This window comes from Mus caroli, unplaced genomic scaffold, assembly GCF_978045245.1.
Source record: "Mus caroli unplaced genomic scaffold, Mus_caroli_1 scaffold_1, whole genome shotgun sequence".
In the NCBI taxonomy this organism is placed as follows: domain Eukaryota; kingdom Metazoa; phylum Chordata; class Mammalia; order Rodentia; family Muridae; genus Mus; species Mus caroli.
Window position 1 is genome coordinate 168,544,628 of NW_028227256.1, and position 26,422 is coordinate 168,571,049.

Consider the following 26,422-nt stretch of genomic DNA (forward strand, 5'->3'; position numbering starts at 1 on the left):
AAACCTCTATTTCACAAGCTACTTGCTTTGTATTCTCTCCTCTTATTTTCCTGAGAGTTTTGTGAGTTAATCCTTAGGAGAATTTTGGAAGGGAATCAGAATTCAAGGGTATCTTACTACTATTATGTTAGGAAGTGACCTTGCTGCTACTTTACAACAATAAGTGTTTTTTATATATAAATACTAGTCTATAAATCTCCTGGAATTCATTAATTATCGTGTTCATACATCCATCTTTACATGAAGTAAGGCTTCAAATTTAGACATCTGATTTCCTGTAAGAAGCTTGAGGTATGACTGGGGGGGGGGGGAGTTCTATAAAACAATAAAGTATGACAAATAGTAAAACAGAATCAAATACAAAATGCTTAAGGGAAAAAAAGAGAATAAGTACTTTGGGTAAATGGAACCAGTGTGTGAAGATGACCATAAGGTTTCCAATTTCTGGGTCTACAACAAGGGCCTTATTTGGTGACTAGCAAATACACCCATGCATATACATAACTGCCACACTAGTCACTTAGTAGGCATCTCAGTCCTCAGATCAACTGCCATGCTATAGCAGTGCTTGTATAAAGATAATCTTATTTAAAAGTCCAAGAGTACAGCTGGGCAGTGGCGGTGCATCCCTTTAATCCTAGCACTTGGGAGGTAGAGACAGGTGGATTTCTGAGTTTGAGGCCAGCCTGGTCTACAGAGTGAGTTCCAGGACAGCCAGGACTACACAGAGAAACCCTGTCTCGAAAAACAAAAACAAAACAAAACAAAACAAAACAAGCCCAAGAGTAATGATACTGGAGGTTTTATTATAGTATATTGTTGTAAATGTTATAAATTCTATTGTTAGTCTCTTACTGTGCTTAACTTACAAATTACCCTTTATCTTTCCTATATATGTATAGGGAAAAATAATATATACAGGGTCCATTACTTCCATGTCACATCATCTCAGCCTACCTCGGAGTAATATTTGCACAGTAAGAAGATTTAGCTTCAAGTCCAGTATTCAAAAGGCAGAGGCAGATAGATCTCTGTTGAGCTCAAGGCCAGCATGATCTAAATAGTGAGTTCCAGGCCAGCCAGGGCTACCTAGTAAGAGCCACCTCAAATAAACAAACAACTTATTTATATAATTCTACCTGACCCTCCCTTTGTATTCTTATAAGTTATAACCTCATAGCTGATTTTATTCCTGCTTTTAAAATGCAAAAATAAAAGTTGCTGGGATCTCTCTCTCTTTCTCTCTCTCTCTCTCTCTCTCTCTCTCTCTCTCTCTCTCTGACTTTATTTTTTATAGTCTGTTAGTTTTACTGGGATATTTATCTATGCTGCTGTTTTTCCTCCCTGCTAATATTGGCTTGTATCTGTCATTGTTTTCTTAGTCTAAGAAGCTTTGGAATTTTTCCCCTTTATAAGAGAGTCTTGGGCTGGTGAGATGGCTCAGCAGGTAAGAGCACTGACTGCTCTTCCAAAGGTCCTGAGTTCAAATCCCAGCAACCACATGGTGGCTCACAAACACCCGTAATGATATCTGATGCCCTCTTCTGGTGCGTCTGAAGTCAGCTACAGTGTACTTATGTATAATAATAAATAAATCTTAAAAAAAAAAAAAAAAAGAGTCTTGTCATATGGCCCAGGACGGTCTCAAGCAAATGATTCTCCTATTTTGGCCTCCTGAGTATGAGACCTGGAGAAGTACACTACCATGCCTAACTAGAATTTCTTATTGTTCAGTCCTTTCAAGTGTGGTCTACCTACAGTGCCTTTGCTTTGCCTTAATCTTAGAAGGCATTTTTCACTCAGCCTTGATCTTTCCTAATAGCTCCAGTCTAAAAAGGGTAAGACTATAAAAGGGAACAAGTCAAATCAAAGACATGATACTCTAATAAAGCAATAGAAATTTCAAAGAAATGTCAGTTTACCAAGCTTACAGAATACTTTGTAAGACTGACAACTTTTTTTATATCTAAAATAAATACGAGGGAAGAATGTTGAAATGGGGGCGGGGAGCTGCAGAGCAGGTGCCGGCTTCCAACACAAAGACAGAGAGCACAGGAATTCTTGCATGCTTTCCAGCTAACATCACATGACTAAAATCATGTAACATCAGATGACTGCTCTCCTAGCTAGCCCAGAACCTCCTTTACTCAGACAAATACAGACTCTTCCATGTCGTCCCTTTTTCGGTAATAGCTAAGATTCCTAGACTTCTGAACGATTATCTAAGTGTCCAATAGAGAGAAAGGTACCCAAAATAGCAGAGAAAGGGGCTGTAGTCTAAACTACAAATCTATAAATAATGGGCTAAAATTAGGACAGCATTACTTCCCTTACATTAGAATTCTTTCAGGATTAGAGAAAAACCCTTTCACAGTTATGAAAAACAGGAAAGAATAGTGTGACAAATTATAAAGACAAGACAAAACCCTCCATTTAGGCCAAGAATTATCATCTGATTTTCATAAATTAGCTTAGTGAGATAATCTACTGACAGTGACCTATTCCTGACTCCCATGCTCTTCCTCTATACCGCAAAGAATGGAAGCTGAAAACCATGTGAGTCGAACCTTCTGTCACTGGAGTTACAATCATTTAGACTCTGCCAGCGAGATAAACTTGCTCCAAATACGAAGCAGTGTCTCCTTTCCCTCTGGCTGAGGAGGGAGCTGATATACATGCATAATGCCAGGAAGACCTTTGGACCTGTCAGGTCCTCACAGCCCAGGCTGTGACTGACTATAGCCTCAAGGAGTACTAACAACCAAAAAGCTGCCACAAAAGGCAAAGAAGGGGTTGGACAGGCCTAGAAAAGCCCATTCTGGGTAATCACAGACACAGACCCTCAGAAGGCAGAACATGAGCTCAACTATGCTTTTAAACATATTATGTACTGTTTCTAAATAAACAGTTAAGCTTGCTCACCCAGACATACTCATTCTCATTCATTCTCTCTCTTCCTCTCCCTCTCTCTGTCTCTCTCTCTCCCTTCCCCCACCTCTTTCTCCACCACTTACCCCAACCTGATGCAGAGTCTCACTCTAGTTCTCCAACCCAAACTGGCCGGGAATTCACTATGTAGCCCAAGATGGCCTAAAATTCAGATGCAAATCACTGCCACATCCTTCCCTCAACTCTGCTTCCCTTTCTTTCTTTTTAAGACAGGGTCTCACTACTACGTTGCCCTGGCTGGCTTAGAACTTGTGTAGACTAGGCTGGCCTCAAACTCATGAATACTGCCTGCCTCTCTCTCCTGCCCTTCAAGAGCTAGGATATAAGCCAAGTGCCACCACGTGAGTACCACCATAGTACCAGCAAGCTGTTTCTATTAGCACCTATGGCAAGCAGGGAAAGCAGATGAAATTTTTTCCATCCCAAAACCAAATCTCCTTCTTGATTCTTATTCTCTATCCCCATTCCTGGAGAATTCTCTGCAGCAATTACTGCCACTTTTCTATGTTACCATCCCACTTTCCCTTCCCTGGGCTTTTGTCATCACAGACACAGTAAAAGAAGCTCTAGGGTCTCCAGGGAGCTCGAATGGTAAGATTTAATAGTAACTGTCTTCACTGTCCCATAGCCTGTTGGCTTGGCTGGGAGCCACACTGCCCTTTCTTGTCCTCCATCTTGCTGTCTAGACACCAAGGGAGGCCTTTGTAGCCCACACATGTGCAATGCCTTGCACTAGTTTATCACACTCTCTCTCCTCTTCAGTTTCACATTGGGAAGTAGCACCCAAAATTAAATATTTAGCCTCAATTTCTCTCCTACAGTCCAGACATGGATACATGGTTGTCTACTGGACTTCTTCAATTGATTGAAGTCATTTCCCTCACCAAATAGTGGTGTCCTTCATGCCTAAAATGAAATCTGAAGTTCAGACCAGAGCCCTAGCGTTCACTAAGCTCTCTCCTCTCCAGCCTCTCAGATCTGACCTCCTACCACTCTCCCCTCAGTCACAGCAACCCCCAGCTTTACTCAACTTCTTGAGCTTCTGTAAATATGCAAACTGATCTGTCCTGGGTCTTCAACATTTTCATTTACATTCCCTGGCCTGGAAGCTATTTCATTGTGATTCCTCCTAAAGCCTAGAGCTATGAAGAACTAAGAGCTATGAAGAAGTAAGAGATAAATTTCTATCTCATCCAGCTACAAAGCCGCTGAGGCTGTTCTAACAGCCAGAGTTAATGACTTTGATACATTACCCTGCTAGAGAGAGAGAAGAGAGACAGGGAACGGAAGTACAGGAAGCAGCAGCAATGGCTGTGGCATCAGAAGCAGCCATAGTGAGAAGTAAATGAGGCTGAAGTTCCCAAATCTCCCAGGGAAGAAAGCAAGTCCCCTGGGAGGGGATCCCCAGCGCCTGGACTGTCATTTCTTCAGACACAAGCAGAACAAACCTGGAGAATGCGGGCTTTCTGTTGGCTATTTGTCATTCTTCTAGATTTGGTCCTTTCCACTTCATGTCTATGAACCCAGCCTCGAAGTTCATGGTTCAACCTATAAAACAAAGTAATCAAATATATTTGATAGTAGTTAACTGGCTTATTCTTTTGTTGAAAATTAATTTAATTGTTCTATAGGACCCAAAGAGCAGCCCAACATATCTGACTACATTACAATGCTTTTTGATTTAATTTGAAACAAAAGAAAACTAAGACATTTAATACTGTTTTTTTAAAATTTTGAATAAGACATGGATTGTTATAAGGTAACCTCCTCAATCATAAGCTCAAAATTCAGAGAAATAATGGAATATATGTCCAGAATAACATAGTCAGATATCACCTTCCTAATTTGAAAAAAAAAGAAAAAAGGATACTGTCTGCTGAGAATATTAAGTCCACAAGTCTAGCCTTACCCTGAATTTTAACATTCACTTCATCCTTTCATTCAAACAAGACCCACGTAAGCAGGCGACCATCACAATGAATGGACCCATCACCATCGCTACCTGGACAATTGTTATCCTGGCTTGCAGTTATCCAACGCAAGTCAGATTTTCTTGGTCTCTTACTAAAGCTGAAGAAATGCTTTGCTAAGTTTGAAGTTTGCCATGGGAGGCCACTCAGTAGTTTCTGCACCAACCCACACCCGTTACCTGAGAGACTCTGTGGTGTTAATCAGGGGCTGACATGGAGGCGGAGGGATATAAAGCAATGGCTCTTCACTTAGCACCATTAAAGCTTTGTCATTGGACACAGAGTGATCATAGCTGAAACAAAGACAGACAAAACTCATGTCCTTGTATCATAAGTTTTATAAAGCTTACTACTGTCAGTTTTCATTAAAATAAACATATGCCAAATTAAACATGTTGTAAGATTGAAGTGAACATAACAGAAAGAATTAAATATAAACCATATGGTGGACTGTCATTCTCTCAGTTTCTAAGAGCTGGCAGAGTAATTCACATTTGCTTAGCTACTATTTACTGGGCAGCACATGCTGTGTGTGAATTCAATAAACTTCCCTATTGCTGGAGTGGAGGAGAAATAATGGAAAGAGTGAGCAGTCGACAGGAAAAGACATGATTGTTATATGACAAGGCTACAGGCTTGTGGTCATTTGCCATTCTGTGTCAACAAACTCACGGCCTCTCCAAGCCAGTTTGTGTGAAGTGAGGGTAGAGGGAGACATAAAATGTTTGGCAGGAGAAAAATGACAAAGTGGAAAAACTGGACAAAAATTTTAAAACCATGGATGACCTTGAATCACTAACAAAACACTAAATGACAATGACTAGTTACTCACTAACTTAAAACGTACACGTCTGTCCCTACGCTACTGTTTTATGTCACATGATTCCTATCTAGAGTACGAGTTGAAAATCAGAATAGGAACCAGGCCCATTTACTACTGCGTACATCCTTCAGTCTGTATCTTAATCTAGCTCACTAAGAAATCTTAGATCTCTTCTGTATTTTTTTATAAGATGCTATGAATTTACAAATTGGATATGCTAAAATACAAAAAAAAAATCTATACAATTGAACATGGTAGGTTTCATGCTTTTCACTTATTCATTCAATATTTGTGGAACAGCACCTATGTGCTGGGTAATCAAAGAGAGAGCAACAGTCTATTCTCAAAGAGCTAACAGGAAAGGCAGAGCAAACCCAAGAGAACAAATGCATAAAATACAGCAAAACCATATTAACTGTAAAAGCAGCACAGGACTCAAACAGCAAAGTATGCAGGATCTACTTCAGATAAAACTAGGGAAAGGATCATAGACCTCAAGGCTAAATGACAAGAGGAAACCAGCTGCACAGAAACTAGGGGAAGAGTATGAAGAGTATACGAGACAAAAGCAAATGAGAAGAAAGCAGACTCAGAAGGAAGGCTGCTGAAGCACGTGGGACAGACAGAAGAGGAAGTCAGGAAGACAGAGTCCGGCTCATAATTAGGACTTGCTGAATAAAAGGGAAGTTACTAAGTGAGAAGTGAGATACCTCAACTTATCCTTAAGCCTTAAAATTGTACCAAAACCAAATATTAGTTAAATACAGAAAGGAAAAAAGTCAGAGATGACTTGGATGTGTGAGCATGTGTATGAGAAGTCCGACCTGTGAACGGAAATGAGAATCGCCCGTGTGTACGCATATGGAGGCTGTGGTACAGATGAGCCACTTTAGCAGGACATAACCAGAGTTCCCAGCTTTAAAGCTTGAGATCTGGACAAAGGAGAAGCTTACAAGGAAAATCAGAAAGGAAGAAGGAAGACTGAGTGGGTGGGATAAGCTTGCACACAGGAGGCGAAGGCAGGAGACCACAAGTTCAAAGCCAGCATGTGCTACAGAGCAAGAGTTTGTCTCAATTAACCAGGGGCAAGGAAATACCACAGTGGTAAAGTACTTGCCTATACAAAGCCCTGCACGGAATTCCTAATACTACGTACAGCAGCCAGTCAAAAAAGGAAGGAAGGAAAGAAGGAAGGAGGGAAAGAAGGAATGCAGGCAGGCTAAAAATTATAACAATGCAGAAGGAAAAGTCTTTTAGGGAGTGACTCACTTAGCCAAGATTTGCCACAATGAACACATGCCCCCCAAGTCACCCTCAACACACAACTAATTTCAGAATAAAAGTAATGATTTCTGAGTATGGCACACATGAGAGAAAAGAAGTGGAAGCTAAAGTTATATGGAACACACACAGACACACACACAGGTCATTTGAAAATCACACCTGCATACTTAACAATACCAGGAATTCCATGAGGAAAATCCAAAATTGCTTTCAAAACTATATTTTTGACCTGTAATTTTCTTTCTATATGATTAATCTCTAGCAATGATTTCTTTTTTTAATTTATTTTTTATTAGATATTTTCATGATATACATTTCAAATGCTATTCCCAAAGTTCCCTATACCCTCCCCCCACCCCCTGACCCTGCTCCCCTACCTACCCACTCCCACTTCTTGGACCTGGCATTCTCCCATACTGAGGCATATAAAGTTTGCAAGACCTAGGGGCCTCTCTTCCCAGTGATGGCCGACTAGGCCATCTTCTCTAGCAATAATTTCTGCATACCTGTGCTGGTTAGCTTTGTTCTAACAGCTAGAAATACAGAGAAGAAAACTATCAAGTAGGAGAAATGCAAAGGTAGACAGGACAGGGTTAAAGAGAGAAAGGAAGGGGAGAGTCTAAGCGAGTATGCAATCTGGAGACAATCAGACCCTACTAACCTAAAGACAGTCAGAGATCCAGGCTCTCTGCAAGCCGTTCTATACAGATAAAAGAAATTTCAGCAAATAAATCACTACAGGAAAGCACAATGCTGGAAGCAAGAGTTGATGAGAATTCCTAAAGACACACTGTGGCCGATGCCTCAAGCGGAAACCACCCTTTCCCGTTTACTAGAAGACAACTGTGATTTGAGCCTGATGTCCTATGTCCTGAGGTAAAAATTAATACCAGCTCTCACTATACTACTATTCTTTCATAAAAGTGTCCCAGTTTGGCTGATAAGTTATACTATTACAAATACAGATATGTATATATACAGAAAACTGAAAAAAATCTGTGCAACTGCAACTTGCTAGTGGTAATTTGCTAATAACAAACAAATATATGGTTAAACAATAGGATTATAATCTATCCTTCCATTATTTAAACTATAACTCTCCTAAACTGAAACAAAATGAGGCATTTAAAAATACAGATGATAAAAAACAAACAAACAAACAAACAAACAAAAAATACAGATGATATAGAAAACTTGAACAGGCCCATAGCAAGTAAGAAAACTGAATTTGTTAGAAAGTCTGCACCCCCCCCACCCCCGGAAAAAAAACATAAGCCCAGGCTAGACAGTTCCACTGCTGAATTTTACCCAACTGCAAAGAAGAGCCAGTGTGAGCCAGGTGTGATAGCACATGATAGCCTGCCTGCTGTCCCAAAAACTGAGATAGGAACATGGGTAAGCTGAGGCCTAGCCTGGCACCTTAACGAGACTCAAAACACAAACTTTTCTAAAACTAGCACGATGAAGTGAGAGAGAGGAAGCCCTTCCAAAGTTGTTCTGACATCAAGACCAGACAAGAACACAACCAAAAGAGGAATCCACAGACCCAAATCTCTGATGATCATAGCTACTGAAATTCTCGACAAAGTACTAGCAACTCAAAGCCAACATACGAACAAGGCGATACATCATGATCAAGCAGGATTTATTACAGAAATGCAAGGATGGCTCAACGTATATAAATCAGTAAGTGTAACACACGGTGTCCACAGAATAGAAAGGAAAAACTTTATGATTGTCTCAAAAGATAAAGAAAAAGCATTTAATAAAACTCAACATCATATCTTAAAGATAAAAAAGGAAAAGAAAAGAAAATTAGGTATTAAAGAAAGTTATTTAACACTGTAAAACTCACATATGGCCGGACGTGGTGGCACACGCTTTTAATCCCAGCACTTGGGAGGCAGAGGCAGGTGGATTTCTGAGTTCGAGGCCAGCCTGGTCTACAAAGTGAGTTCCAGGACAGCCAGGGCTATACAGAGACACCCTGTCAAAAAAAAAAAAAAAAAACCTCATATACGACAGCTGATAGACAACATCATACTGAATGAAAAAAGCCAAAATGTTTTCCTTTTAGCTCAGGAGCAAGACAAAGATTTCTATTTCCAGTAATACAAGTTCCTCAGCTAAATAACACAACTACTTCATTGAAAAGGAATCAAAATTCAGTCAAAAGACATCTATCTGCATGCCCACGTTTACTGCAGTACCAGTCACAACAGTCAAGACATGGAGATTTACCTAACTGTCCACTGATGATGAATAAAGAAACAGACACTGAAATTCTGCTGTTTCCCCTGACATGGACAGACTTACAGGACGATGAATTATGGAAAACAAGGCGCACAGACAAAAAGTACCATATTTTCTGTTAGATGTGCAAGCTAAAACCCTGCCATCACAGGGGTACTTTTGGGGGGAAGAGGAGGAGCCAGGAGGGTTGTTCTGGTTTTTATACAATCATGCATATCAGAGGTAAAATGGTTTGGGAGAGAGAGTGAGGGGTGTGGACTGAGAGTCCATGCTGGGTGCCAGAGTGACTGGAGAAGAGGGTGGCTGTAAGTGTTCTGAAGCATGGCAAACTCTGGTTGACCACAGTGCACTGAGTATTTCAACACATCTAGTAAAAGAATTTGAATGTTCTCAACACAAAGAATGAATGAATATCTGTCTCAGATGATGGATACACTACTCTGGTCCAATCATTATACATTATTAACATCAAAATGACAGACACAGTATAGTCAATAAATATGCAGAATCACTGTGTCAATGAAAATATTTAAATACTTTTAAAATAGTAGCAATTTAAATTTTTAATTTAATTTTTTTCAAAGGAAAAAAATATATAGGTGTCCTGACAGCACATATAAACTCTAAAATTCAGAACAAATCCATACTTGATGTTTTCAAACGTTTCACAAATATTTTTTAGTATTTTGTATTAAAAAATACTACTAATAATACCAATAATGATGATGATGATGATGATGATGATGATGACAACGATGATGATGGCAAGAACCTCAAACTAATGAGCTACTATTTGCCTACATCTCCTAACTCGTTTTCCAGTAATCTCTGTAGTACTTCAAGAGACCTAAGACTCTATAATCTCTTTTCCAGTAGCGACCCTGGGTAGGGGACACAGAGATGGGTTACATCTTTCAAGTACTCTTTTCTTTCTTTCTTTTTTTTTTTTTTTTTGGTTTTGTTTTGTTTGTTTTGTTTTTTTGTTTGTTTGTTTTTTGTTTTTCAAGACAGGGTTTCTCTGTGTAGCCCTGGCTGTCCTGGAACTCACTCTGTAGACCAGGCTGGCCTCAAACTCAGAAATCCGCCTGCCTCTGCCTCCCAAGTGCTGGGATTAAAGGCGTGCGTCACCACTGCCTGGTCCAGTACACTTTCAAGGTGATAGATTTCCCCCTGAGAGTCGGCCAGACCTCTACAGTGAGTGCGCATGTGTGAGCGTCCACTATACTTCACAGGGGTCAGCACTCTATCGCATGCCTATGTGAGCAAATACATGAGGGCTTCTGCTTACTATAATTATGTTAGAGTGAACAACAGTCCTGTAAAAGTTATCTAAAACAAGTGTGTCTTCAAGTACCAAATCAACAATTTTCCTTCTTCTTAGCAATTAATTGTACTTAAACCCAAAGACTATTAAACTAAAACTAAAAATTTTGAAAGAACGCCTGTGGAAAACCATAGAACTCAAAATTATAGAATATGAGCACATTTTGGAAAAATAAGAAAACTAATATACTATCAATTTTAGAGACATGTTATCTGCATGTCAACATTTCAAAAATGTGACAAATTCCAACATGTAAACAACAGATTAGCAGAAAAGAGCAGGTCGTGTTCTCTACCACCATGGCCTCCATCCCTGCTGTGCTGCCACCATGGCCTCCATCCCTGCTGTGCTGCCACCATGGCCTCCATCCCTGCTGTGCTGCCACCATGGCCTCCATCCCTGCTGTGCTGTCACCAGGGTCTCCATCCCTGCTGTGCTGCCACCATGGCCTCCATCCCTGCTGTGCTGCCACCAGGGCCTCCATCCCTGCTGTGCTGCCACCAGGGCCTCCATCCCTGCTGTTCTGCATTACATAGGATCCTTGGCTCCTAACTCAACATCATTAATAAAAGCCCAGGAAGGCGGATTCCTCTATGGCCTTTGTTGTACCGCTGCAGACAGTTAGGGCAACCAGGTCTTTAGCAATCTCAGGCACTTCATCCCAGTGCAATCGGCACTGTACTATGAGCTCCTTGCCTACTGCTCAAGAGTCTGGTTGTATTTGCCTCTGATAAGAATCTAAAAACACACAGGGCAATGTTTACCCAAAAGGATACAGTTCCAAAATTATTTACTGTACCTTCTTCTAATTAACAGACTAAAGGAACTGTGTTTTCATGTACATCTTTTGCTTTATTACTAAGCAAAATGAAAATTTACCAAGGTATCTGTCAAATTAGTAAAAGGAAGGAAATCAGAAAACAACATATAATAGATAATTTAACTTCATGACCACAAATAGGTTCAACTGTATCATTCTGCCATATCTGTCCATAGACATAAATATTAGATAAATGTGCTAAGCCATAATAACAGTGAAAAAAAAAAAAAAACGAAGACAGTAGATGTATTTCAATATATGTATATGTCAATACAAACAAACTGATTATATAATCACACCTCAGCAAATGAGGATGGGGCTGGGAGAAGGGGGGGGGGGGGTGCTGTGATGTAAAGTAAATAAATGAATCAATGAAAAAATTCCTAAACTGGGAACTGTTTCAAAATAAACTTATTCTTAAAATTGGTCATAAAAATAAAATAACAGCATTACCACTTCACTTGCTCCATAAGCCAAAGGCCATGTGACCAATTTACATGTAAAGTGACATGAGATAAGAGACTGCTCCAGTTCATTAAATCAATATGGCCAGCAGGCGGTCCCACCTGTAACTGTCTTTCTGGTTGTCACCGTCTGATGTGTCTTTAACTTCTTTCGCTGAAAATTCTAAGAGATGCCTCCTTTGATTGGCAGGGCTCACACTAGGTTTCACTCTTCTGGAATCTTGCTCCAGCATGCTGAAAAACAAACCAAAACCAACACCAACAACAAAGTGAAACAGATGAAATGAAAAAGGCATGCATGTATGCTACATGTAGCTAGAAAGCAAGCAAGACTGGCCTTATAGAGTCACACATACAGCAAAAACCTAAGGCCTAGAAACACATCCAAACATTGATGTCCTTAAGTACTCTAGGCCTGGCATCCTGGACATAGTGAACAATTTCAAAATAATTTTGATAAGTATGAAAGTCCATATTTATAAACTAACTAAACAAAAGTAGTGTTTTACCTGCTTTTAAAAACCCGATAATTACATTATATAAATTGCTGTGGTTTATATTCAAATGCTTCCCAAAGACTTATATGCTGAAGGCCTGGGTCCCTTGGGAGGTGGTGGAACATTTATGAGGCAGGACCTAGTAGCCGAAGTCAGAGCATGGAGTCATATTTTTGAAGAGGATACTGGGGTCCTAGCCCCTCCTGTGCCCCTCACGTTCGCTCCCCAGCACCTGTGAGATAAGAAGACTCCTCCACACAACAGTTCCTGATGATGTACTATGTGGACAAGTCCAAAGCAACTGAGCGCAGGGACCACACACTGAAACCTCTGAAACCAAGGGCCAAATAACCTGTTCTGCTTTTTAAGTTGACTTAGCTTGGGTATTTATTACCATAACAGAAAACTAACATGTATGAATAGAAACTCACATTAGTATATATAACTGAAATTTAAATTCAGATAACTGAGGTAGAAAATCCACCCCAATGTGGCAGACTGATATTATCAGTGGGCAAATACTTCAAATGAAATAGGAGCTGTTCTCTTTCAATAGTCACATACACTATTAGCCTTGCCACAACACAAGCAGGCAAACAGACACACAGACAATGCTGTGATAAGTAGAATAATTTAAACTCATTAATCATGTGCTTTGATTTGAAATTTGGCTTATTGATATCATTTTGAATACATGTATTATTTTAAAAAGCTACACCCATAATTTACAGTAGTCATGATCTTGATTCAACACAAAAGGAATTCCCTGGGGAAGCATAAAGACTATTTAGAGAATGAAGTAGAAGCAGGAAGTAAGATGAAAAGGGCTGCCTATGGTCCCATGGTCTAAAAATGAAGCCTTTGGGGTTACAGCAGTTTATCTCTAAATGCAGGTGTACAGGGTGGATGAAAACAAGAGGCAGATAGATTTCTCTAGAATCCTTTTCTGATTACTTATTCTTTCAGTTCTCAATTCTTTTCCACTAGAAATCACTGCCACCTGCAATTCTCACATGGCATGCTGTCATTTTGACATACTGTGAACTTTAAAGGTATACTGACAAATTATGACCACTGTATAAAACTTAATGTTACTAAAACTAGCACTAAGTTGTCCTTACAATTGTTTATTTCAGGCTGAATGCTTACTTGAGCAGCCATGCAATGCTGCAAGCTTTGCTGCACATGAAGAGGCATAGTAGGATATCTAACTGGACCTGGAGAAGAGGTCTACTGCCCGGAGCCTGAGGAACAGGCCTAGTAGGATACCTACCTGAACCTAGGGAAGATGCCTCGTACCATACCCACTGACCCTGAGGACAAGGCCTAGTATAATGTCAAACTGAACATAAAAAACTAAGTTAAAGGCTCAAGAGATGGCTCAGTGGTTAGGAACAGTCTGCTCTTCCAGAAGTCCTGAGTTCAATTCCCAGTAACCACACGGTGGCTCACAACCATCTATACTGGGATCTGATGTTCATTTCTGGCATTCAGGCATACATGCAAATAGAGCACTCATATACCTAAAAATAAATACATAAATAAATCTTTTTTAAAAACCCAAAACAAAACTATGTTACTTTATATAGATAGCTAGACTGGATATTACTGGTTGACAGACAGATGAGTGATCAGTGTAATTACATAGCTAAACAGAATGCTCTGGAATATAATAGCAGAGAGCACTGGGGCTCCACAGAGGATCATGAGGTAATCTGAAATGGCAAGCAGAAGTTACCGAGCACAGAGGATGAGGATGAGGAAAGGCATCCCATGCAAATGCAGCAGTTATCTGAGCGAGGCACACCAGCTCCAGAGAGCATGATTTAAGGAAGGGGCGAGTGTGCTCATGGACACAGGCAGCACACAGTGGGAAGAGGGTCATCTTAGAAAGAGACAGCAGCAATAATGCAAGGCTAGCCTGCACACGGCCTTGCTGGCCACACTCAGCACGTCTAACAATTTATACAACAGAAACAAGCCATGTTGTCCTTGTGTTAATTGATACTCTTCCGGGCATCAACTGTAATGTTCCCCTGGCTAAGGGACTTTCCTGGTCTGGTGGCACAATCAGTCATCTTCTTTTCAGGCTTTAATTTACTTGTTTACTATTCCTCACCACTGCCAGGACAGCAGACCATGAGAACAATTCTTTGGTGTTACCAGCTATCAGCTGGGGTTTTAACCCCATTAGGGGTCTCCCTAATGTAACTCTCAGGTTTTAAACTGAGAAGTCAACTTGGCTGCTCCACCTTCTAAAAACGACTTAAAATAGAAGTGTTGCTGTGACCTGATAACTGGCTCGAAGTGCAAATTCTTGAATGAAGAAACTCTGGGCTGCTTGTCTAAAAGTTGGTGTGTCAACAAGCTGTCCAGACGGCTGCCAGTGACTGAGAACCTCCACACATGCTTCTCACAGCCTCTTCCCTAGGAGACTCACTTCTTCACAGTGGATCCAGATGAAGTAGACAGTCAGAGGCCTGGGCAGTTAGGCCCAAAGACACAGAAGGACGTGGCCCAACGTGGCAAAGTTGTAGCTCACTGATTGTTTTCTTTTTTTGGTAAATTGATTCTGTATTGTTAATCTGTTGAAGAGTTAAAGAGTCTCCTGATCACCACCCGTCAGTCACTTTACCACCGTTAGGAGACCTGGCACTTCATGCCACTATTTATAGTTACTGACAGCTATCACCAGCAAATATATTGAGCTTATTTAAGAAGTTCTGTCTGTTTCACCTATAACAAAGCTGCGAGACACCTACTTAGCTACATTTACTAGAAAACAAGTGTGTTATTGATGTAACCGTGCCACTGTTTTCCTCTGTAATAGCAGAGTACCCACAAATGTCACCACAGCCACTTTGGGGATTTACACCTTTCTTTTAACCAAAGAGTTTAAATTTCACTTAATGCATGTCACCACACTTCATTATATAGAGGCAACATAATACTCTGAGCAATGGACTCATTGAAGGGGCAACAATTGGGATTTAAATAAGCTAAGCCATGAGTTTATTGCCCACCTGCTAGTCTGGATAATAAGGGAATTAAGACAATTACTGTTAGCCAGCCTACAGTGGTGCAGACCTTTAATCCTAGCATTCAGGAAGCAGAGGAAGGTGGATCTCTGAGTTCAAGGCCAGCCTGTTCTACAGAGCTTGTTCCAGGATAGCAAGGACTACACAGAGATACCCTGTCTTGAAAAACAACAACAATAACAATAATAATAATAATAAAATGAATAAGTAAATAAAGTCACCATCTTTTTTGGCTTTCTTTTGTGGGGCAAGGGGGTTACAATTTATGCATATTTTAATCTTTAAAGTGAACTTTCTAAAAAGAAAAAATACTTGAACTCTGAACTAACTGGGAAAAATTAAGTTTAGCTACAAGAATAAATTCATATTTATAGTTTCCTTGTATCCATTAGTATTTAAAAGAATTTCATTCCATTGCCATATTTCAGGGTTGTCTAAGAATAATTGTCATATTACAAATATCAAGAGGAATTTGGCAGCTCTTGAAGTGGTCAAACATACAAAAGGGTATGAGAAAATTACAGTTGATATGAACTTTTAGATTCTTGGCCTAAGTATCTTTGTAATATTAGGGGAAAAAATTAAATTTCCAAGAACATAAAGGATGACTCAGGCACAGCAAGGACACACAGTAGGTGAGTGTGCGTCCGCTGACTTTCTAACTCAGGTGAGTGAGTGTACACCTGCTGACTTTCTAACTCAGGTGGGTTAGTCTCTTGTCTCTACATGCATATGTATCGAAAGATGGCCTAGTCGGCCATCCATGGAAAGAGAGGCCCATTGGTATCCACTAACTTTCTATCATTGAATATTGATTAAACAGTTAACTAAACTTTAAAAATCTATCTATTTTTATTTGTTTTTATGTTTTGCTTGCATGTATGTCTTTGTACATACCATGTGCATACAGTCCCTGAGAAGCCAGAAGTGGGATGAATACCCGGGAACTGGAGTTACAGACAGCTGTTAGCTGCAGTGTGGGTGCCAGGAACCAAATCTGGGTCCTCTCCAAGACCAGAAAGTGCTCTTAACCCCTGAGACAACTCCCCAGGCCACAACTCAACTTTTTATAACTCAGTTAAGCCAAGTTCTGCCCATAGTTTAAAATAAACCAGCAAATATTAAAGAAACAGGAGTCTCTATGATCTAGGACTCTATGATCAACACAGTACCCACTAAGAGTCACAACAGTTCTAATCCACAGGATAACCATTCCACAAAGAGCCTTGCTCATACTATGGGCCAGTGATCCTGAAAAGCGTAGATCAGCAGAACATGAATGGTTTTGATTTGCCGCAAAGTTTGAAAGAAGCATTATTTTTGTTACTTTCCTCTATGAAGTTCTAAACGTCAACAACTGTTTTCTATTATTTGTGAGGCCACTTACTCCATAAGACTTCAGATAGCAGACCAAAGTGTGGACACTATGCCCCTTCTTAGAATTGGGAACAAAACACCCATGGAAGGAGTTACAGAGACAAAGTTTGGAGCTGTGATGAAAGGATGGACCATCTAGAGACTGCCATATCCAGGGATCCATCCCATAATCAGCTTCCAAACGCTGACACCATTGCATACACTAGCAAGATTTTGCTGAAAGGACCCAGATATAGCTGTCTCTTGTGAGACTATGCCGGGGCCTAGCAAACACAGAAGTGGATGAGCACAGTCAGCTATTGGATGGATCACAGGGCTCCCAATGGAGAAGCTAGAGAAAGTACCCAAGGAGTTAAAGGGATCTGCAACCCTATAGGGGGAACAACATGATGAACTAACCAGTACCCCGGAGCTCTTGTCTCTACCTGCATATGTATCGAAAGATGGCCTAGTCGGCCATCAATGGAAAGAGAGGCCCATTGGACTTGCAAACTTTATATGCCCCAGTACAGGGGAACGCCAGGGCCAGGGGAATGGGAATGGGTGGGTAGGGAAGGGGGGGGGGGAATGGGGGACTTTTGGGATAGCATTGGAAATGTAATTGAGGAAAATACGTAATAAAAAAAAAAAAAAAGACTTCAGATAGCGAATCTTCACACCGAGTGGCTGAACATAAAACAGCACATACCCAAGTATGCCCTGGGCAGGCTGTTTAAGGTACAAGCAGACCACGTTTAAACTGAAGCTGTCTCCACAGGTTAAGTAGTACTGTTTCTCATCACCCAGAGCAGCTGCTGTCGCTGAGACCCACACATGAAAAGCTGAATGATTCTCAGCTGGGGAAGATCATGGAGCCTCGGGGTCTAATGTAGGAAAGTGGAAAGCGCACAGAAACTGAAGGCAGGAGATCTGGATTCAAGATGTGACTCAAGCGCCTGCCTTAGTTAAGTTCTTTAAGCCTAAATTCCTCACAGTAAATTTATGAAAAATAGCAAATTTGTCACAGAGCTCTTCTGAGAGTCACATGAGACGGCAGATGTGGACATATTCTATAAAGCCTGAGGATGCCACGGGGTACTTAATGACACAGCTGTCTTCCTGCTTTCCCAGTTCATGTGTTCACAACATAGCAACTGCAGTGACCTTTTAAAACTCTAGGTCAGGCTGTTACGCTTCTCCACAACTCAAGTCCTTTAGATGGCTCCCCTTTTCTGGCATGATAAAAAGCCCAAATATCTATCTGATCCTTTCCATACATTTTGCCCCCATGATATTTTCTGAGTTTTCCTGTCCTGTTCACTTAAGGGTACCCACATTCCTTACCTACCCTTGAAAATGAACAGCACACTTCCCCACACTAGGCCTCCTGCAATGGCTAAGGCCTTTGCAACACTCTTCCCCAGACATCCAGACAGCCAACCTCATCTCCTTCAAACCTCAGCTCAAACATCTGTTAGATGGCAATCACTATAAAGCAACATGCCAACAACCCCTAGACACTTGTAAAACCATTTACCCTACCATGCTTTATTCTGCTCAAAGAACTTACAGCATGACCAGTTTCCTTGTTAAATGTACTATCTCTTAATGTAGCACAAACTCAAAGGTATAAAAATCTCTGTGCTGTTGTGGGTCAGTGGCTGGCATATAGGGGGCACTTCTGGATTTTGTTTTTATTTTAAATAAAAAATAAGTGAGCTTTATGGATATGTCACGTCTTCACTTTGCTGTAACACTTACATCAAACCAATCGATTCATAAGACAAACACTCTCCTGTTCCACAGCCAAGTCTAAGCTTTAGGAGAAGGGGCAGAGCAGCTGCATACAGTACATACTGCTTCGCCTGCCATAACGGCTTGCGGCCTGTGAGCCTTTGCTTTGTTAGTGATGAAGACAAAGTGCCAGTTCAGCTAATAACTGTGTTCTCTGTTTCCTCATCTGGAAAACAATCACAACAACATCTGCCTAAGGCAGGAGCAGGGAACAAGAAGTCATGCAAAGGGAAAGCAGATTACTACTCGGTGCGTTGGGCTCCATAACTGATAGCATAACACAAAAAACAAAACTAGCTACTTTCACCAACAAAGCATTCATAATATCAACACACAGCCCACCTAGACTGTTCTAAGATGTTTGTCTTACCTTCATATATTTTCTTTTCTTCCAATTGACTTATTTCTATTTCTTATTTTCTATTTTTTTTTTTTTAAGAGAAAGGAGGGAAGGGAGAGAAGAAGGGCTGCTTTAATGAGAGTTCTGGTAAAGCACTGATACAGAAAGCCACATAAACTGTGTTGACTATGTATACACTGCCAAACTGTAGCTCATTCAGGGTGGCATTGTGATAGACGGACTATGGAGAGAACATAAATGCTGCTTATTCTTGGAAACTGAATATCAAAAAGTCTAAGTGAGTAGCACATGTCCATAATTCATGTAGATATTAGCAATTAAGAATAATCTGCAGAATGACCCCTAAAATACTTGCTGAAATGACAAAATAATTCAAATCTGGAGACAGCCTAAGTGATAGATAGCATTATAATTACATTTGTATGTTCACACATCAAGTTTCACATGATTCCTCGTTCTGTACTCAGTACAAAGCTGAGTCACTTACTCCTTTACTGTGTATGATCTGCAGCTGACAAAGCATGATCATATCTGCATATGCTAAGTGATGCAACATTAATTATAGCTCTTCTGGACAAACTGCTCCGTATTTTACATTTACATAGCAATCTGCAGAAAACAGCAGTGCACTGAGCTTACACACGGACAGGAGCTTTCTCACCTGGCCTAGCTTCTTACTGACCCCCTCTTGGAGAGGAAATGGCACAAGTTACCAACTTTTAGTTTGAAAAGCGATGCCCTCCCAGGGATATATCTACTCCAGGTAAAGAAGAAAGTTGGGTGAGGATATTGTGTCTGACTTCAATTAGCCTTTGTTTCACTATAGCTGAGGTCTAAGGAAGAAGGTGGCCAAGTGATATGTGATAAAGCCACGGTCCTGCTCCTTGGAAGCACACTCTACACAGTTCATGTGAAAGCACAGACCAGAGAAAAACATCAGCAGGATTTTCCACGCCTTCAAAATCGAGTACTGCACAAGACAGACTTGGAGCAATCTAAAACAAACACTGACATCTACACAGGCTGAAAGAAAACCTAGCCAACCCATTACCTTGCACAGACATTTTGACAATCAGGAGTAAATTAAACTATCTAGAAAAGAGTCTGGTGCTGGCTCTACAATCCTGACTCAGTAACACCTGGTACTTAGATATAGTTTTATATGTACTTGCGATGCTTATGTGTCATTTTGATAAATGTGGAACATACTTTTAGCCAAGAGCTTGAATTAGATTACATTTAAGAATCTGGCTGAACAAACCCATCTATACTTGGTGGTTGAATTCTGACATCTAACTTACACAGTGTCTTTTAACATTCAGCCAAATGGTGATATCATACAGCCAAATGTGCTCAACAATCAAACAGGGGGCACAATTGGAACCAGACTTGGGGACAAGCTCATCTCAGGATGTGAAGCTAGAATTCTTCCTGCAAAACAATGAAAAGCTGACAACCTCAAGAATGCTGGAATAAAGACCTTTGCCTCTAGCCAGTTCCTGACTCATACTTGATGCACACACTCTATGGTTGCCTTCCCCTTAAAGTGCTGTCTCATGCAAAAGCACAGAGTAGCCAGCTGGGCCTTTCATGGCATGCTTTAGTCTTCCTCCTGCATGTCTCACATCTCAAACTCCAGATTTCAGATCTAGTCAGGGCCTATCACCTAACCCAGAATAGGAGAGGGAAAAAGAACCCTTGTTCCCCAACACTTGTTGATTCTTTTAAACAACGTAGCATTTACAGTGTCTTTGAGATAGGAATTTACCACTTGCAGAAAGGGTGACTTACTGGCTTTTAAAATGAAAGGGGAAACACAACACAGAAATCTATAAACTGCAGCCCAACCTGCCAGGAAGAAGCTACTTTCCCAGGGATACGACCTGACTCTTGCTCAGAACAGGGGCTTACAAATTTCCTGAGTACATAAGACAAGCTTATAAATAGGGAGGTGTCTAAAGATTTACTACACATAATGATGCTCTTCTCCTTCAGGTCAATGCCATGAGTCTTCTCTACTGAATCTCCATCTTATTTTTTGAGACAGGATCTCTCAGTGAATCTCTCAGCAAGCCCCTGGGATCCACTAGATCTGTTTGTCTCTGCCCACTGCCTAAACTGGCTATTAAATAGTGCTGAGGACCCAAACTCAGGTCCAAAGTAGTCACTGTGAAATCTACCCACTGAGCCATCATTCCAGCCAATATAGTTGGTTTAAGTTAGTTGATGTTTTGCTCATTTTAGCATATGTCTAGTTTTCTCCAAAATGTTCTAATCAACTTTATCTTTCATTACTTTTGTGTATTTGGGTTTCATTTTATCTTTTGTAAGTGACAGTTCAAATAGCCACAACAAAGTCTGATTCTGTAGATTGTTTTTTGAGACAGATTCTTATGTACCCCATGCTGCTCTCAAACATGCTATATAGCTAAAGGTGACTTTGAACTTCTAACCCTCCCAGATACTAGGATTGTAGGAGTGTGGTTTTTGCAGCAAGGCTTTGGTTTGCTAGGTAAACCCCTAACAACTGTCTAGTCTAATCGTTCTTATTTTCATTCATAATTTTGCTAGGATGTTAGGGTTGCCCTTGAACTCACTCTGTAGAGCTCAAACAGGCTGGGAACTTGTAATCTTTCTGCCTCACCTTGCTGAGTGTAAGATTACAGTCTTACACCACCAGGCCTGGCTCAAACAGGTTAGCCATTTCCTGCTGCCTAGAGTCTCTTATTTCTAGACCACCCAGAGTGGGCCCAACTCCTTGAATCTCATGCCAAAAATAGCTAGATCTCTTCTTCCTCATCCATAAAATATCAATAAGGTTAGAAAAATTAATTCAGTTATATTTGGTTATTTTCTTTTTCTGTGTGATGACTATACAGTAACCCAAAACTCTTCAACAGAGTCTGTTTTGTTACACATTACCTTTCACAAATTCTTTTACTTTAGATGTAAAGTATATTTATATTTTATCACCAAAGCTTTCAAGGAATACTTCTTAAGGTATGTGTGACAAAAAATTTTTTCACATGGGCCATAACAGTAAGTCATAAAATGATTTCTACATTGCACATCTGAAACATTATAATTAACTCATCAAAAATAGTTTAAGTTCCTAAATTTAAAATCCTTTAGAAAATGCTGATTAAACTATCCCTTTGTTTGGCCAATATTAATTCAATGGTATTCAAGAAAATTCAGACAGAGCTCACAATCTGCACCAACTAAAACGTAATAGTAATGACTTAAGGCTTCTCATTATTGTTGTTTTAAAGAGGAGTTATTATATACTTTTCTTGTATAATAAAAAGATTTGTTTATTTTATGTGTATAGATATTTTGTTGCCATGTATGTCTGTGCACCAAGTGTGTGCCTCACACCTGCAGAGGGTCCTCTGGAACCGGAGTTCTGCACAGTTGTGAGCCACCATGGGAATACTGGGAATCAAGCCCAGGTCCTCTATAGGAACAAATATTCTTAATCACTGAGCCATCTCTGTAGCACAGTTGCTGAATTTTATTTTGGAGGAGGAGGGTAAAAGAGAAAGAGAGAGAGAGGGAGGGTGAGTGTGTGTTTTACTGGGTTGTTCAGTAACTCTCCTATACATGGAACTGTTAAGAGACATCTGGGAACTTTCTACACCTCCGGCAGACCCCCTCCAGCAGGTGAAGATACACAAACAATGGGGCCAATCAAAGACGCTCTGGAATAATACAAATCTTGATTCTCAACATCTGGTTATGCGACCGGTTTCAGTCTTGGAATCCCTGTTGTTCTCTGGGCTTTGATGTGTACTGCATATGCCAACCTTGTCTAGAATTAATAGTTTTGCAACCAGTTTTGTCTTTTCTCCATCTTGGTAACATTCCAAGTTGTTAAGAACCTTCTGTTTCCTCAAATCTTCCAGCTCTTCTTTCTTTTACTTGTCTTCAATGTAAGCTTTTAAACATATTTCAAAACTTTAAAAGTTCTTAATATTCCCACAACCCAATGTTCTGTTCTCTCAGCTTACAGAGAAAGACATATCTTAGCTGGTTATCCTTCAGGGTTTTCAAACATCTTAACTCTCTCCCATTCTCAAATTCCCCTTTCCATCTCGGCCATTTCATTCTTTTCTGAACACAGATCTTCTCTTGGTAAAAAGGGCCACTGTCTCTTCCTTTTATAGTGGTTCCATCTACATTGGAAATTAGATTTGCCTGATGGCTGTGACGATCATGGACTCATTTAAAACTGTTTTTCCAAATGTTTGCTGTCTCAAACCAACACTCAGAGAATGCTTCCTCCGACCCCATCCTTACCTTAGAGCATCATAGCCTAACCTTCATTCGTGTACTGAATGCTATGCACAAGGCCTCCCAGGAGTTGTTCATTGCTTGCTCATTCAGGAATATGAGTGTGGTTTTATAAAAAATATATTTGGTGTCTTCCTGAGTTCTCAGCACAGAAATCTTAAAACTCTTGAGATTTCCTCAGTGATGGAGATGAACAAATATCTTTATTTAAAAACAAACAAAAACAAAAAATCAAAAAACAAAAAGAAGGGGTCCAGCCAAATTATGAAGGAAGGAAGCCTAAGCAAGGAAAGCTAAGCCCAGATTGCTGAGTTGGAATTTGCAGTCTGATCCCCTACCTACAAGGCCTGGAAAGAGGCTGACATTGAGTTAAATCACCAAATGCTGGAAGTCTAACCATCATGGCAATCTATTGAAGCCTCCATAAAACTCCAACCAGTAGGTCTGGAGAGCTAGGTTGGCAGGCACAAAAGGATGCTGGGAGGAGAATCAACCTCTGGAGACGTGGAAGTTTCTCGTGGCTCCACCAGAGCTTAGCTTATGCAGCTCTCCTAGTCAGTTTACCCAACGAAACTCATGAGTTGTTTTTAAATAGCAGTATGAGTTTCGTAAGTCACTCTGACAAATTATTAGAGAATGCACAATTTATAGCTGGTCTGCATAAAAAAGTTACAAACCAAAACTGTGGCTGATGACTGAGGTAAAAAATGGTTGTCTAGCCGGGCAGTGGTGGCGCCCGTCTTTAATCCCAGTACTTGGGAGGCAGAGGCAGGTGGATTTCTGAGTTCGAGGCCAGCCTCCTAGTCTACAGAGTGAGTTCCAGGACAGCCAGGGCTACACAGAGAAACCCTGTCTCAAAAAAAACAAAAAGAAAAAAAAAGAAAAAAGAAAAAGAAATGGTTGTCTAAGACTGCCTCCGAAGCCTGTGTAAATAAATGCTTAGTAGTTTGTGAATTGAGCCTCAACTATAGGCCAACTGACGGCTGGGGAATTCAGAAAACCCATAGACCTGATGAGATATAGGAGTGTAAAGAAAATGAGGTTTTAGTTCTTTTTCAAATGCCTTTATCATTCATGGTATCTTTATCATTCTTCCCCGGGCTACAGTGTTTACATCTTTACACATCTGGAATGCTGATTTTCTTTTTCAGAACAAATGAGTTTTCCTCTTACTTTTGAGTAGAGCAAAACAATAACAAATAACTAACATTTAAGTTTTAGTATTTGTATCCAAAACCCTTGCATACTTACCTCATGGGCCCATAGTTCAGCATTATAAATGCTAATACTATCATCACACAGACAGCTCTTCGCTTTGGACTTGGGACTTTGAGCCTCTGGTTCTACAGGAAATGAAACAGGATGAAACTACATGTCAACACGACAAAGAGCAGTAATTAAGAATCCTCCTTTCTACTAGTTGTATGAATATCTTTTATCATAAAAAAATAAAACTAAAAACACCTCAAAGGTAAAGAAATAGTACTTTTAAAAAGACAGCCTCCCATACTCTCTTTTTCAACAGAGGAAGGAATTGTTCTCCCTCCGGGACTGAGCAAAATACCTGAATTGACTCATGGACTGGGTTGGTGGGATGGGTTAGTCTAGCGCCTAGATCCACTAGCAGTACAGTGGACAGAACAGCCTGGCTGCCTGCCCTTCCTGAAGCTGAGTGACAATCTATTGACATAAATCAGAAACAAGTTTGAACCAGCTCCATGTAAGCCTCAAGAAAATAAGAGAAGGGCTGGAGAGATGGCTCAGAGGTTAAGAGCACTGACTGCTCTTCTGAAGGTCCTGAGTTCAAATCCCAGCAACCACATGGTGGCTCACAACCATCTGTAATGACACCCTCTTCTGGAGTGTCTGAAGACAGCTACAGTGTACTCACATATAATAAATAAATCTTTAAAAAAAAAAAGAAAGAAAGAAAAGAAAAGATGAGAATATTATAGTCATAGTCTTTATTGTCCCTTGCTTGTTCAAAGTAGGCCTCCTGATCAGCATAAACGGGGCTGCTTAATGACTGACATGGGTCCCTTTCCAGAGAGCCTATGGAATTGGTTGGGTTGTAACAAGGACCAGGACAGACAGGTGCCTGCCAGACAGCCAGCAGCTAGAATTACAGAGACCATGTGTGCAGATCCCACCCCAGAGACTCTGCCCAACTGTCTTCAGTCTCCTTGGAGTCAGGTCCCAGATACTGAGGACACTGAATCTAACACCCACAGAGGCCAGGCAGGAGGAGGAAGGCTGAAGAGAGATCTGAACAGCTGTCCTTCTAAATGTACATTGCTAGGGTTAGAGGTGACAGTTAAGAGTGCTTGCTGCCAGCCCCGAAGGGAATAGGAACTCTACAGGAAGACCAATAGAGTCAACTAGCCTGGACCCTTTGGGCTCTCAGAGTCTGAATCACCAACCAGAGAACATCCACGGCTAGACCTAGGCCCCCTGCACATATGCAGCAGATGTAGAGCTTGGCCTTCGAGTGGGTCCGAATGACTGGAGTGGGGGAGGGGGAGCTATCCCTAAAGCTGTTACCTGTATATGGGATGTGTTCTATTAGCTGGGCTGACTTATCTAGATTCAGTGGGAGAGGATGTGCCTAGCCTGGAAGAAACTTTAAGTGCCAGGGTGGGGGTGGGGGGGATATCCAGGGGCTCCCACAGAGGAAGAGAAGAGGAGAGGGAAGGGAAAAAGACTGTGAGAGGGGGTGACTGGGAAAGGGGCAGTGAGCAAAATGTAAAGTGAATAAGTAAAAAATAAATTAATTAATTAAAAAAAAGTTTTAGCTTTGTATGTCTGTGGCTCCTCAAGAATTCTGAGACACTTCTGTTGCTTGTCTTCCTATCTTTTAAGATGCTGTCATCAGCAACACAGTAGAGTGTACTCATATATGCAGGGGCAATATAGAAAGAACAGAAAAAGAAGCAACACTCAGCAGGCATCCACTGGTTCAGGACCACATTGCTGTGGGTTTTATGAACGAAATGGAAGAGACCAGCATGACAACAGAAAGCAAAAAAGCATAGCAGGGGTCAAGCAGACAAAGATTAAACACATTTTATTTTGTATTATTTCCTTTTTTAAAAGGGAAAACAAAAAGAGTTAAAATGGTGTTACCCTATAATGATGCAACAATGTCCTTACTGGACACCACAAGGTAACAAAAAGCCCAGTGCCAGGAATAGGTTAC

The 26,422-nt window shown here is 40.6% G+C and overlaps 1 protein-coding gene across 3 annotated transcripts in view; it reads right to left on the bottom strand.

The window, feature by feature from the left end:
• Atf6 (activating transcription factor 6) overlaps positions 1 to 26,422 on the bottom strand; it is a 176,433-nt gene that overhangs the window by 99,306 nt on the left and 50,705 nt on the right. For all 3 annotated transcript variants that reach the window (XM_029474736.2, XM_021159362.3, XM_029474734.2), the window contains 4 exons: positions 24,478 to 24,569; positions 11,990 to 12,121; positions 5,099 to 5,212; positions 4,398 to 4,497 (listed from right to left, as the gene is read on the bottom strand). In XM_029474736.2, the coding sequence (XP_029330596.1) occupies positions 4,398 to 4,497; positions 5,099 to 5,212; positions 11,990 to 12,121; positions 24,478 to 24,569 (438 nt within the window). The remainder of the gene's footprint in view (positions 1 to 4,397; positions 4,498 to 5,098; positions 5,213 to 11,989; positions 12,122 to 24,477; positions 24,570 to 26,422) is intronic.